Source organism: Lactuca saligna, chromosome 1 (assembly GCF_052625555.1).
Source record: "Lactuca saligna cultivar CGN05327 chromosome 1, ASM5262555v1, whole genome shotgun sequence".
Lineage (NCBI taxonomy): Eukaryota > Viridiplantae > Streptophyta > Magnoliopsida > Asterales > Asteraceae > Lactuca > Lactuca saligna.
The window spans coordinates 14,983,940-14,998,632 of NC_136417.1; the positions used below are offsets into that span (position 1 = coordinate 14,983,940).

At 32.3% G+C, this 14,693-nt stretch overlaps 1 protein-coding gene across 1 annotated transcript; it reads left to right on the top strand.

The window, feature by feature from the left end:
* Window positions 1-9,778: 9,778 nt before the first annotated feature.
* Window positions 9,779-13,962, top strand: LOC145016231 (alpha-1,6-mannosyl-glycoprotein 2-beta-N-acetylglucosaminyltransferase). Its single transcript, XM_078974638.1, has 16 exons — window positions 9,779-9,973; window positions 10,500-10,714; window positions 10,791-10,927; window positions 11,010-11,120; window positions 11,202-11,303; window positions 11,459-11,567; window positions 11,652-11,846; window positions 11,926-12,094; window positions 12,187-12,268; window positions 12,354-12,447; window positions 12,565-12,661; window positions 12,759-12,843; window positions 12,919-12,991; window positions 13,130-13,303; window positions 13,392-13,514; window positions 13,588-13,962. The coding sequence occupies exons 1-16, from the start codon at window positions 9,961-9,963 to the stop codon at window positions 13,747-13,749; spliced, it is 1,941 nt and encodes a 646-aa protein (XP_078830764.1). The 5' UTR covers window positions 9,779-9,960; the 3' UTR covers window positions 13,750-13,962.
* Window positions 13,963-14,693: the final 731 nt, after the last annotated feature.

Sequence of the window (14,693 nt, forward strand, 5' to 3'; positions counted from 1 at the left end):
GAAACTCTTATCTTTCTGCCTACTTGATTCTTCTTATTCGTTTGCTATTGATCTAAACCCTTTAATCAATTCAAAATTACACTTAATCTTGTAAGTGTAATCATATTTACTAAGCCTTTAGTAAATCATGACGAATATCTTTGTTACTCTTATGGTGAACTCGATCAACACACAACTTTGTGTACTCGATCTCCTAGTCCTTCACTTGACATTTCCATAAATAACATAACTAAGAATCATATCCATTCGTTGTAGAAATATGCAAACATCAATTTTCATAATGATTTCATTGCAAGGAAGTAAACAAATAAATAAGTCAAACAAAATTTATTTTATTTACAAAAGCAGCGGAAAAACATTTGTCCTTACAATGCAAAATCTATTGAAAACTATGTAAAATGAAAATTTCTAACAACTCTATCATAACTATCTAAGCTCAAAATCCAATCTTCAAGTCCATGAGATCGAGATCCATCTCTTGTGATTAGATTCATCTTGCTCTCTTATCAAGCTTCCTTTCTTTTCACCGATCCTTCAAAACATTCAAATGCAATCTTATTACATCATGTATTAAGAATCAATGAATAGGAACTTAATGGAGTTAGATAGTGGATTCTTACCTAAAGCGTAGTCATACTTTTGACTCTCCCATCTCTTAGATCTCTTAGGTAAATAGGGCAACTTCGTTTCCAATGCCCCTTCTCTTGGCAATAAAAGCAAACTGACTCCTTTGGAACAACACATGGAACTACCTCAAACTTTTTGATCATTGCATGTCTTTCATTGCCATTGTCTATATCCATAGAGGTCTTGAAGGTAGATTCACCAATCAACTTTTCTTTTCTATTGCGCTAAACCATTTCTGATTCAGCAACAACAAGCATATATGTGAGATCTATAAGGGTCACGTCGCGGTTCATCATATAGTACTCTCTTACGAACTCACTATATGAGTTAGGAAGTGACTGAAGAACCCAATCAACAACCATCACTTCACCGACAACAGATCCCATCATTCTTAATCTATCAATGTGTGACTTCATCCCTAAGACGTGTGCACACACCGACTTTCCCTCTTTATGTTCACTTGCCAAAAGGGCTTGAGTGATATTGAACCTTTCAATTTTACAATCTTGTGGGTTAGGGAGAATAATTGGAGGAAGAGGAGGAAGTGAAGCATGATTTCTTGTTCCTCGATCGAATCGTGGAATATCATCTTCATGTGGAATACTTGTTCCACGGGATTTGAGAAGACCATAGTTGTCGAACTTTGACATCGGGAGAAAAACGAATTCAAGTTAGTTGATTGATTGAGTCCTTGGTAAATCACCCAAATGAAATTCCAAGGCTAGGACCCAACACAATATCCTACAACTCGGGAGAGGGATGCCGTAACCCAAATGCAGAACATTTGAAGGTAAGTGAATGACGATTCACTAATTTCCACCATGAAAAACGAAAAAGAAATTTAAGTTTTAAATCTATGAAAACTCCTAGATCCTTTGAGATTCATTGAACATTTCAATGGCATGTTTAAATCTCGATATGCCCCTCTAGTTTGTGACTGGGATGCCGAGGATCACAAAGCGGGTGTGAATAACCATGCAAACTACATGGTGCCCTCACATGTTACAATCACCTATTCGATGTGCCGGTAAACCACACACGCTCCACCGAACTATGACAAACATTGAGTCACCCTTTGCTACCTTTGCTTAGAACCATTTAGTGTGCTGGTAAACCACACACGCTCCACTAACGTCTTCGCAAGGGCACAAAGTGTAATTTCATGGAATTGCATCAATTCACTTTTGCCTAAGTAACTAAGATTGGGAATTTGAAAAACATTTAGTTACTTTGTATTTCATTATACTTATAATGGAAGGTTTCGTCCTATCCTACCCGTTCGGCTAACGACCCTCCACTAGTCAAGAGTGCAGTGGGTAAGAGTGGATACCCATTCAATCGCCATTTTATAGGCAATTTCCTTAAACACCTCTTATAGACCAACTTCGTGAATGAGGCCTACTAACGGTAAGACTGACTTTTACTCATACATATATATAATATTAGACCTTTAATGTTATATATAGTATATGGTGTATTTTATACTTTCAAAATACTATATGGTTAACTTTAACAATTACACTTTTAATTCAATTAAAAGGTTAACCTAAACCTTTATGGATTTATTAAATCTCTTTTAATTATACTCCTTAATTAATTAATAAAACCATAAGGGTGTGATTTTAACTTTTCAAAACATTACTAGGGTTTTAGAATTTAACATTTCTAATTAAACTTTTAATCAACTTTTAAATTCCAAAACTTGAGGGCAAGTTTTGAAAACTTTCAAACCATAAGGGTTTAGAATTTAAATATGCATCAAAATTAAACTATTCAATCAAAATTTAAATTCCAAAACTTGAGGGTAAGTTTTGAAACCTTTTTCAAAACATTAGGGTTTTAACTATTTAAATTTCAAAACAACAAAACTTTTGGGGTTCAAATTTAAACTATAAAACCTAAAGGGATTAATTTGAAACTATTCCAAACTTTGTCAAGAATATTCTAGATCACATAATTCAAATAAGGCAATTAACTATAATTGGTGGTTATCTAATTAGATCTAGTTCAAATTCTTGCAAGATAATGATCAAATAATTTCCATAACTTCACATATATCAAATAAGGTAACAATTATCTAATTAGATGACCAAAATCTTTTATTTTGACAAGGATAATCATAAAGGATTAACAAAATTCGAATTTTATTAAGTTTAAACAATTATGGTAATTATCCTAAGTCATAATAGGTAAAAATCCCGAAAATCCGCCTGTCTGACGAGTTGACTCGTCGAGTCAGCCTTGGACTCGTCGAGTCTGCATGGACTCGGCGAGTCCAGCCTCCAGAATCCAAAAAATCGAATTTTCCAGTTATATCAAGCATCAATACAATAGAAACCAATCTAGGCTCTAATACCACTGATGGGTTTTGGTCATAAGACATCCTATGTGCTCATACAAACCCTAATGCTTGGATCTAGGTTTCTCTATTGTACATGCTTTGAATCCAAGACTATAAACCCTAATTCTAGCATACATATAATCATATTAACATGAGAATAAGTTTATAGTATTACCTTGATTGTTATGTAGCAATAACAATCACAAATCTCCTTGAATTGACTTTGGAAGGCTTAGAGTCACAAGTGTCACTCCTCTAATGGTTCACAAACACCATAAGCAAGAGGATGAAGAGGAGAGAGGTTGGAGGCTGCCAAAAACGTGTGTAAACCCTTACAAGAAGCTTAGCCACGTTTTTGAGCCTTAAGGGGTCTTTATATAGTTGGGCTATTAGGGTTATCTAACAAGGAAACCCTAATTTGGATGCTTAAGCCCTAAGCAACCCATAGACTCCTTTAATTAAGCCCATGGACCAAATTGCAATTATCTTATAATTACAATTCCAGTCCCTTAAGTTTAATTAATCTCTTTTAGTCACAAAACTAATTACCAATTAATTATTGACTAATATTAATTAAACAATATGATTTATCCTTTAATATATTATTCTCATAATACATTAATAAATCATATTTAATCCTTACTCTCCATAAATCATCCTATCAAGTTGCTTTGGTGAAGGCAACCCAAAAGGACCATGCACCATCGGGTCAAGTACATACCAAAATAGTTATGGACTTAGACACTAATCCAACAGGTTTAGGGTTTTAAACGTATTGGGTTGGGCTTAAAAAGATTGGACTTTTTTAAAACGAAAATTGGATTTTTTTTCTTAAAAAAATAAGTCTTTTTATATAAAACTTATTTTAATAAACCCTTTTAGTATTAAAATTTTATAAAATATTTATTTTTATGTACTTTTTATTTTTATATTTTTTCAATATTCTAATTATTTATCTGATGTGGTTTTTTAGAGATGTTTAAGTTTTTAGGAATCAACTTGTCGGTTAGAGATAAAGATTTTTCTACAAAAACTTCGGCATTTTCCACCAATCAGGCTATATAATTATATCAATTATGATGCTTTCATATACAACATATATACTAACTCACTTGAAATTTGATTGCAGAAGTTCAAGTCTCGTGAGGAATTATTGGAGTGGACACAAAACACTGCACGTTCTTTAGGATATGTCATTGGTACTAGAAGATCAAAGGCATATGGGAACAGCTTCGTGCATACAATCATACTTATATGTGATCGTGGTAGAGAGTACAAACCTAAAGAGTATACAAGTAGAACATCTGGAAGCAAAAGAGTAATTGTCAATTTCAATTGGAAGGAAAGGATTCAAGAGAACATGATAAATGGACGCTAAGGGTAATATGTGATGAACGTGATAAATTGACGCTAAGGGTAATATGTAAAGAACCTGAAAGGCATAATTATGCGTACGCCATTGACTTAAATGAAGAACCACGGATGCATGATCCATTCCTAATGAAGAGTATTCCTGATGTATTTCATGATTACATCGACAAGATACAAGATGTACTCGGTGATGGAAACAGTGAGTTTCGAGCGGTAACTGTTAGTCTAGGGCACAGTGAAGACCAATGGCTATACATTCGACAACAATTGCTTGAAGAGTTACAAAGTCAATTTTATGCATACTAACTAGCTTTTACTGATGGGTTCAATGAGGTATACGAGTCTTTGTGTTGGTTCGAATCACCTGCATATTTGTGACATTGGATGAATTTGCCTTTGACTGATTACTTGATTGCCAACAAGTTTAGTGTGATTGTTCATTGTCTAAGCCATTAACAATCTACAGCGTGCTTCCCTCTTTGGAGAGGTCCTGAAGAGTTTCAATCTCACCGAAACATTACAGTGGTACTTGTAGGCAAACATTATATTTCAATGTCTTTAAAAGGAAATTACCCAATGCCTCCCACCACAACATATTGGAATACTCATAAAAGCTCGTCTGCATCTTTTTGGCAAACTATGTATTGGTCGCGTTTTAAATTATACAATCAACGTAGGCCTCGTAGTTCTGAAATACTTTGGATACATATAAAGGATTAAGTATGAATGTAATTGAACTCGTTTGATATGTATTGCTTTCAAAATTTTGTTTTATTATTAGTATGTCATATTTGTAGGCTTTTGTTATAATATTAAAAAAAACGATTTTAATAAATTACATACAAATAACCTAAAAAATATATAAAAAAAATAAATTATATTTAGCCTATTTTATTTTGCAAGTTTAATAACCTAAAAAATAAAAAATATATATATATTTTACCTATTTTATTTTGCAGGTTTAAAAAAATATAAAAAAATTATATTTAACCTATTTTATTTTGCAAGTTTAAAAAAATTATTAAAATACTTTTACATAAAAATGTATTATGATTGGTAAAAAATTCATCATTATTTATTAAGTACTTAATAATTACAAATAAAAGACATAAAATAATTATGCAGTGATGGTTATTAAAAGGTAATTATTAGAATAACGATTTGTTTATTTGAGGAAAAAAAGTAAGGTAAAGGGGTCCTTTAAAATTATTAAAGGGTCTAATTATATCGATCATTTTCTTTGCTAAACCATAGTTGCTTGTTTCTTTGTCATTTTCAATTTTTTCTTCTTTTATAAGATATGTCTTATTTTTATTGTTTGTTATATATCCTTTTATATTTTGTGATTTTAATTAGCAAAATATAAATGATCAATTTATTTAATAATATTAAATTTTAATTAGCAAAATATAAAGGATCAACTTATTTAATAATATTAAATTAATTACCTAAGTTATTTAAAATCATTATTTATTAATATTATGAATTATTATTTTATTTATATTTACTATTTTTTATTATTTTAGTTTTCTTGTCGTTTCATTAAAATATGTAGATTTAATGTTGTTTTTTCATTTATTTTTTCATGTTTTGTTTGTTTGTTTATTTTTTCAAAACTTTTTGATGTTATTGTTCGTTTATATTATTTAATTTTAACTTTTTGACGTTTTTTCCGTTTATCCGAAACTCACTTTTAACAAAATCAAATCTTCTGAATCTGAAAGTTTTTTTTTTTTACAACTCATGAATTGTTTTTATAAATTTTCTTTCGTGAAAAAGTGTAAAAAATATATGTTCGAACGTTGTAAAAGTTTAAAGAAAAATTGAAAAAGTAAGAAAAAATTATAAATAATATGACGGCAGTGTCGACGCCTGATAGTCTGACGATTTGGTGGTCCAACGGCGGCAACTTGGTGGTTCCGTGGTCCGACGAAGCGACGATGAAATATAACTTATAATATTTCATTTTTATATGTATAATTATTTGATGTACCCAAGGCCTCCTATTTAAGCGTTATCGCAGACGAAATATTTAATAAAATATTTAATATTATATTTTTTATTAATTTTTAATCGGTTTTTAATTATATATAAATTGCAAAATCATGAATTAAACCCATAATTTTTTTGAGTATTTTTCAGTAAATATAAAAATAAATTGCTATGCTTATTGTAATTTAGTATATGATGATTTAATGATTTAAAACGTCGTATATATATATAGTTTGTAAAATATAATAATTTTATATATTTGTTCTTTTTAACTTATTTAAAAAAATTGAAATAAATTATTTAAATAGAAAAAGTAAACATAATTAATTAATTGAAAATAATAATAATAATAATAATAATAATAATAATAATGATATTAAATAATAAAGTTTATGAAATAATTAGGTTGTAAGATAATTATTATTAAATATAATGATTAGGCTAAATCATATGATAATAATGATAAAAAAAAAGTAGCATGAAATTGAATGTAATATAGTATAGTGATGTGTGTATAGTAGGACTCATACATTTATATTTTCGAGCTCATTCCACACCATCCTACGAAACATCAAACTTATTTAAATCTCTCAAATTCAAAAATGTATTCTCGTAGCCAACAAAAAAATCCCTAGAAGAAATAAGAAAAATTATTCAAACACTTCACCGAACAAATTGTCTTCTTTGGTATATCGACCTCAATTTGAAGCACCCATATACTCACCACCAATGATTCATTATCCTGAAAATGTTTCATATTACACATGATGCAAACCAAACCCAATTTCAATCTCCAACCCAAATTCCATTCCAACCCCGATTCCAATCTTCAATAGAAATTTCATCTCGACCCCAATTCCAATCTTCATCTCAAATTCCATCCCAACCCTAAATTCACAACCTGAATTTAACCCATTTGAAAAAATGCAATAAAATATCTTTCAATCTATTGAATTGGATTCAACCGAATTCGATAATCCACCCTTCACTCCATCCCGCCCTCTACCACACAACCCTTAAGTCAACAAAAAGAAGAAAGGAGGGCCAACAACAAAATTGGTCAACGGATGAAGAAAAAGGCGTTAGTGGAAGCATGAGTTGACATATCAAAGGATCCTATCATTGGTGATGACTAAGATGGATAAACTTTTTTATGTAAAAGTGTGGAATTTTTTTATTAAGCGCATGAAGAGAGGTTCATACCGAACAAAAGATAAATATATTCAAAACGGAGGAATACAAGCAAATATGCAACGAATTTCAATGGTATCTACGTCAATGTGAAGGTGCTAATGATGCACAAATCCTATCCAAAGCAAAAGAAGTGTACTGTAAGGAAAAGAAGAAAACATTAAAAAAATATTAGTTTTTGGAATGTTGTGAAGGACAAAGAACAATGGCTAAACATTACATGTCGGAAGACTTCACATGTAGTTTAAAAAGAACAAAAACATTCAAAAACTCCCATAGTTAATCTTCGGATGCACATATTGGAATAGACCTCAACGATGACAAACCATATGATATTTTGAGGTGGAGTCGTCCTATAGGAAGAGATAAAACAAAGAGAAAGATCAAGGGTGTCGAAGGTTCTTCGAGTGAGGAGAAAAGAGAGGGGCTAATGGAGTTAAATGAGCACATCAAAAGAATGTTGCAACTTGCGAAACAAAAATAAAGAAACCGTGAGTGGAAGGTAATGATGAAAGACGTTTCAAAATTAACTGAGCGTCAACGTCGAGTTGTGGAGAAAATGCAAGAGGAGCTTATGAAAAAATATAAATTTGACAAGTAGCATTATGTCAAGTTTTTAAGTGTTTAATTTTAAGTCTAGTATTTAGTAATTATAAAACCTTAAATTAGGAAAGATATCTCAAAATTTCCCATAATACCCCTGGGACTAAAACTGTCCCAGATTTTGAATTACTCCAACAATAAGAAGCTCATCTCTTCTAATTATCCCTCCGCTTATTGAAACACCCTTTTGATGTGTTTATGTAATGTGTTCATAGTTTCTAGAGCAATAAGGTACAACTTAGTGAGTGTGTGGTACAACATCTTTCCGATGCACGATGAAGAAGCAATTTCTTTCAAACCTAATCATTCAACTTGATTATAACATCAGTCTTTCCATCGAGTTTCTGAACCAATATATTCTTCCATTGGATTTGAAGTTTGATAGTCCTCCTCCACCATGGTACCAGAAGTGAAAGGGTTGACTGGATCAATTCCCCTGATTTTCGTATTTTCTATGTTGCTGTTAAACTCGTGACCTAGTTGTGGGGAGTTATTTTTCCTTTAATTTCTCATTGTTTGTTAGTGTGTAGGGTTATTAAAAGCCAAGGATTATGTCTAGATGAGTCGAAGGTAAGTCAATAATTCAACAATATATCCCATTGTTCTTCTCCTTATTCATCTTATTCACCTTCTCTATGTAATTGTATCAGTAATATGATACCATTTGTTCTTGTTCTTGTTCATCTTTTTCACATTCTTCTCTTTCTAATTGTATCAAAGTTGTGAAGGAGAAGGATTTAGCAAAGCCTCTATCGCTCATCCATGGCATCCACGGTGGTCGAGGTTGAATATGATCAAGATATGGGTTTGAATTTCATTTTTCTTTTTTGATTTTAATTTAAGAAAAAAATTATCTTAACAGACACGTGGACCAAATATGATGTTTAAGATGCCAACTAGATGCCATTAACCGGTTAACCCCTTCACATTTTGAATAATGGTCTTTTTAACACATAAAAATCAAGTTTATTCCCTTAGAAAGTCAAAAAATATCATGAGGGACCTCTTAAACCAAAACTAGTTAGTTCGTTGAGCTATAATGACATTATCCCTTTGCATCATCAAATTGTTGCAAAAAGTATGTGTTTTAGCCTTGTGTTTTTTTTTTCGATTTTCATATGTTAGTTTTGTTTCATAAAGTATGTTGCTATAACTAGAGAAAATGTCATAGAGTTATAGGTTGCATGTACCTATAAGTGTTTATGAGAAAATCTGTTGTGCAAATCTCTTTGATGTAACCTAGAAAACTCATCACGTAGGATGTCACGTAATAAAAACTTAAAGAAACTCATCATAATGATTGAATTTGTACAAAAATAAAAGTAACTTATTTTGCAAATAATAATAATAATAATAATAATAATAATAATAATAATAATAATTAAAGACTAAATGTGTATAAAGCGATAACTTAAGCTAAATTAGTCGGTCGTGAACGTGTACAAAAACAATAAATTCAAAGGTTTATTTAAAAATAATAATAATAAATAAAACTAAACATATGCAAAATATGTATATAAAAACTATATTACATTTTAAGGTCATTTTTATATTACAAAAATAGGATGACGATTACAAGTTTACATTTCCGGAAATAGTAAGAAACATGGGTCCCGTAATATCAATTGATTATTGTATACTTTTATGTCAATACTGCCAATACAAAATAGTAGGTACTGCCATTTTTTCTGTGCCTTCGAGACTAGATCATCATCACCGCCCCGACTATCATTCCGTTCGCTCATTTGCCTCTCATTCTGTAGTTTCTTCACAATCATTACCACCACTCCACCAGAATTACACTGTGATTCTCACCTTCATCTGCATCACCAAACATGAACAACTCTGGTTTGTCTCATCTATTCTTCATCGAAGCATTTCAATTTCACTTACCTGCTCTACTTTCTTGCCGATTCATTGTTGTGCAATTTAACTTACACTAAGTTCTGCTTTGCCTGTAATTCGTCGTCTATTCACCTTTTATGACCGGATTTATATGCTTTTTAGGGTTTTCTACTTGACGTTTGTTATTTATAAGTTACGTGAGCTTTAATCACTCGCTATTCACCCTAGCGTAGATGTGAATTGTTGTTTTACTTTGATAATCAGAATTTGTGTTGGTAATTTGTTGATGTTATGAAGATGAATCTAGTGCAATTGAGTTTGGAGATTGGCTGATGTTTTACTTGTTTCCCCTTTCGAAAATTATTGGAGATGAAGTGGGATCTATGGTGGTTTGTCCCAAATCGGGCAATGCATTACAGGGGTTTCAGAACCGTGCCTTTAATGTGTTATTTTTATGTATGCTCTTTAACATAATGCTTTTCTGTTTATGGTTGTTTGATGTGTTATATTTGTGCATACTCTGATACAGAGAGTCCCCAAGACATGGTTCCTCCAGTTGAAGGCGTTGCTGGGGGTGGGACAGCATATGGATGGGGTGATGGCAGCTTACAAGTACAGGATCAAAGTCTACTGAGAGGGACAATTGATCCTACCAGAGTTCCAACTTCTGAATTAATACATGTATGGAGTATGCCAAACACTGCAAATGTAGGACCTCAAGAAATGCCTCGACCATTAGAGCCTGTAAGTTTCTAACCACTGCTGATATCTAAAAAGCATTTTAAGTTTCTTTTTCTTCATAAATACTGTTATCTTGAAGGTATCTCTTTTAGCTGCAAGAAATGAGAGGGAAAGCATTCAAATTGCTATACGTCCTAAAGTTTCTTGGAGTGGAACCAATATTGCTGGGGTTGTACAGATTCAATGTACTGATCTTTGTTCTACTTCTGGTGACAGGTTAGTATTTCTTGAAATGTATATTTTAATATTAATCAATTTTTTTTGGATTAAAATTATTACTAATATTGGTTGTAACCAGGTTGGTCATTGGTCAATCAGTTACATTGAGACGTGTGGTCCCTATTTTGGGTGTTCCAGATGCACTTGTACCAATTGAAATGCCAATCTCACAGATAAATCTGCTTCCAGGGTATTGATTACATTTTTGTTGACTTTTTTTAGTCAAATGTCTTTTGATTCGACTATTATTTATTTATTTATTTTTCTGCAGAGAAACATCTGCCATTTGGATTTCTATTGATGTTCCAAGCACACAACCTCCAGGACAATATGATGGAGAATTTATAGTTACTGCTACCAAAGCAGATGCAGAGTGATTGCCTACCCTCTTTTTTCAGTTAATTATTAGTTGTTGAAACTTGAATGAAAATCTATGGAACTTACTATCTTTAATGCTAATACTAATCATGTAGCCGAGTTTAATCAATACTAGATTTATCTATATTTGTTTGGTTTAAATCTTTGCAGATATGCAGCACAATTTCTTGGTAAATCTGAGAAACATCAACTATACAGGGAACTAAAAAACTGTCTTGATGTCATTGAGCCAATTGATGGGAAAACAGTGGAAGAAGTGGTGAGATTAAGATTGTTTATCATTTGTGTTTAATAATTTTTGTAATGAACTGTTGATGGAGATGGAATCTTTTCTTTTTGTCAGGTAGAAAGAGTAAAATCTGCAAATACAACTTTGAGAAGAGTTCTTCTATCACCTTCATTTTCTGAATTCTTTTCAGAAAATGGTCCCCTAGATATGATGGATGAAGATGCAAACCTTTCGATACATGTGAAGCTAAGTTTGACTGTTTGGGACTTTGTTCTTCCAGAAACGCCCTCGCTTCCAGCTGTCATTGGTGTATCCTAAACTAAATTCCTTCAGTTTAGTTTCATGACTAATTTTTTTGCTAATGTCTACATCCTTAATGACATGTAAGATATCGGATACTGTAATTGAAGATCGTTTTGGTGTTAAACATGGAAGTGCTGAATGGTATGATGCATTAGAACAACATTTTAAGTGGCTTCTTCAGTATAAAATCAGTCCTTACTTCTGCAAATGGGGTAACAGCATGCGTGTTTTGACTTACACATCTCCATGGCCTGGTATACTAATCTTTCATTTAATCTGCTTTTTTTTAGTGTTATTTGGTGTTCATAATACTGATCCAAAACTATTTTGTAACTCTATTGTGTAGCTGATCATCCAAAATCAGATGAATTTTTCTCAGATCCTCGCCTTGCAGCTTATGCTGTGCCATATAGTCCTGTAGTCCCTTGGTATGTATTTAATTATTTATATCCCTGAACTGGTTTTTGGTGTTTCTTATCATGTATTATTGATGAGATTTTTGATTTTTAACAGTGGGGATTTGACAAAGGATTATCTGCAGAAGGAGGTTGAGATTTTGAGATCAAAAAGTCATTGGAAGAAAGCCTACTTCTACCTATGGGATGAGGTATTAACACTTGAAGCAGATATATATATATATATATATATATATATATATATATATATATATATATATATTTTAATGTTTTTGTCTCATTTTGGAATACGTGTGTTATTGTTGCAGCCACTGAATGTGCAACAGTATGATGCTATTCGCCACCAAGCTAGTGAGATTCATGCGTATGCACCCGATGCCCGTGTATTGACTACATACTACTCGGGTAGACTATTTGATAATTGATATAAAGATTGGTAAATTACTGTTCTACCCTTATGCTAGCTAGAGAGGATCTGAGACTAGTTTCTAGCTTTATTCAGGTCCGAGTGATGCCCCTCTTGCTCCAGACAACTTTCTCAAGGTACCAGGATACCTACGCCCTCATACGCAAATATATTGTACAAGGTAATTAATTAATAACAACATTCACTTATTTCCATTCAATTATATTCAACAAAATTGAGATTTTTTTTTTTTCAGTGAGTGGGTGATTGGTAACCGGGAAGAGATGGTGAAGGATATACTTGCAGAGATACAGCCAGAAAACAATGAGGTAATATAATATTTTCCAATTATTTGTATTGTCCCAACCATTTATTTATTGATGTTTTTTATTATTTATTATTAGTATGTGGATGATAAGATAATGATGATGAGTAAAGTAATGGGATGTATAATACTATATTAACAGGAATGGTGGACATACGTGTGCATGGGACCACCTGACCCTCATCCTAACTGGCACCTGGGTATGCGGGGCACACAGCACCGTGCGGTGATGTGGCGTGTATGGAAAGAAGGTGGGACCGGGTTTCTCTACTGGGGTGCCAACTGCTACGACAAGGCAACTGTCGCCAGTGCCGAGGTATGATGTCGGCATGCCACATCATCGCTAACCCTTTGTTATTTTCGTAAAAAAAGCACTTATTTTGTGTATATATATCTATCTACAGATCAAATTCAGGCGTGGACTCCCTCCAGGTGATGGAGTATTGTTTTACCCTGGTGAAGTTTTCTCATCCTCACATGAACCGGTTGCTTCTCTTAGGCTAGAACGCCTTTTGAGTGGCTTACAGGTAATAACAACAAATAACAACAGTATAATAGTGATAGTGACAGTGACAGTGAATTGTTTTTGTTGTTTGACAGGACATTGAATATCTAAAGCTGTATAGTTCAAGATATGGGCGGGAAGAAGGGGTTGGGATTCTAGAAAAAACAGGGATGTATTTAGGGCCAGAGAGATACACTCTTGAGCACACCCCAATAGACATGATGCGGGGTGAGATTTTCAGAACATGTCGTTCTTAGTAGTTGGTTAGTAGAGAAGATAGTCATGAAAAGTGTAGTCATATAAATAATAAATGTGAAGAATCAAAATCACAGCCTAGTCGCAGGTCATGTTGTTTTTGCTTAAGCCATGACATGCCATATAACACACATGTTAATTTTGATATGTCTTATAGATCTTCATCTTCATCTTCATAAGTGAATATAATCTCCCCATGGTTATTACTTTGTAAACCCATTTTCCAACTTTTGAGCTAGACCATACACTTTTTTCAACCGTCTCCTCACTCCTCTCAGTTTCTTTTCTGATCTTCTTGTTGCAAGTTGTGTCTGGATTTTACATCGTATTTATAAACTCACAGCTCTTGATCATAAGTCATATTTTACATACATAAAACATTTATTCTAATTAATATGGGCATAACTCTACATAATTAAACCTCTAGACATTATGAAAGAGTCATTATTATTGACACAAATCCATATGATAAAACTTATAGACATTTAGCAAAAATTGTATGCATTTTTTTCCATCGATTTTGCATGACCTCTGAGAAAGCTAATATGTTAATTATATTTGAAACTTACTCTAATGCCACCGTATATATATATATATATATATATATATATATATATATATATATATATATATATATATATATATATATATATATATATATATATATAAAGTGGTTCATACTTTCATACTCTTTCTATACGAACCAAGCTTTTAATTTTCCCAATATTAATTTCAAGCACAATATTTTGACGATAAATATCTTCTTTACGCAAATTCCATTTTACGCGTACAAAATATTAAAGTAAAGGTATTGTGTCCATAAACCATTTAGACCATAAGGTGTGGGCAACTAGATGCAATACCATTTTGGTACCACATCATCAATGGTGTTATAACACCAAGTGAGGAACTAGATGCAACACCATTTTGGTGCCACATCACATGC

Coding starts and splice junctions, on each gene's coding strand:
- LOC145016231 (XM_078974638.1), top strand. Junction 10,715..10,790: donor TGCCTCGACCATTAGAGCCT/GTAAGTTTCTAA, acceptor GTTATCTTGAAG/GTATCTCTTTTAGCTGCAAG. Junction 13,304..13,391: donor CAACTGTCGCCAGTGCCGAG/GTATGATGTCGG, acceptor ATCTATCTACAG/ATCAAATTCAGGCGTGGACT.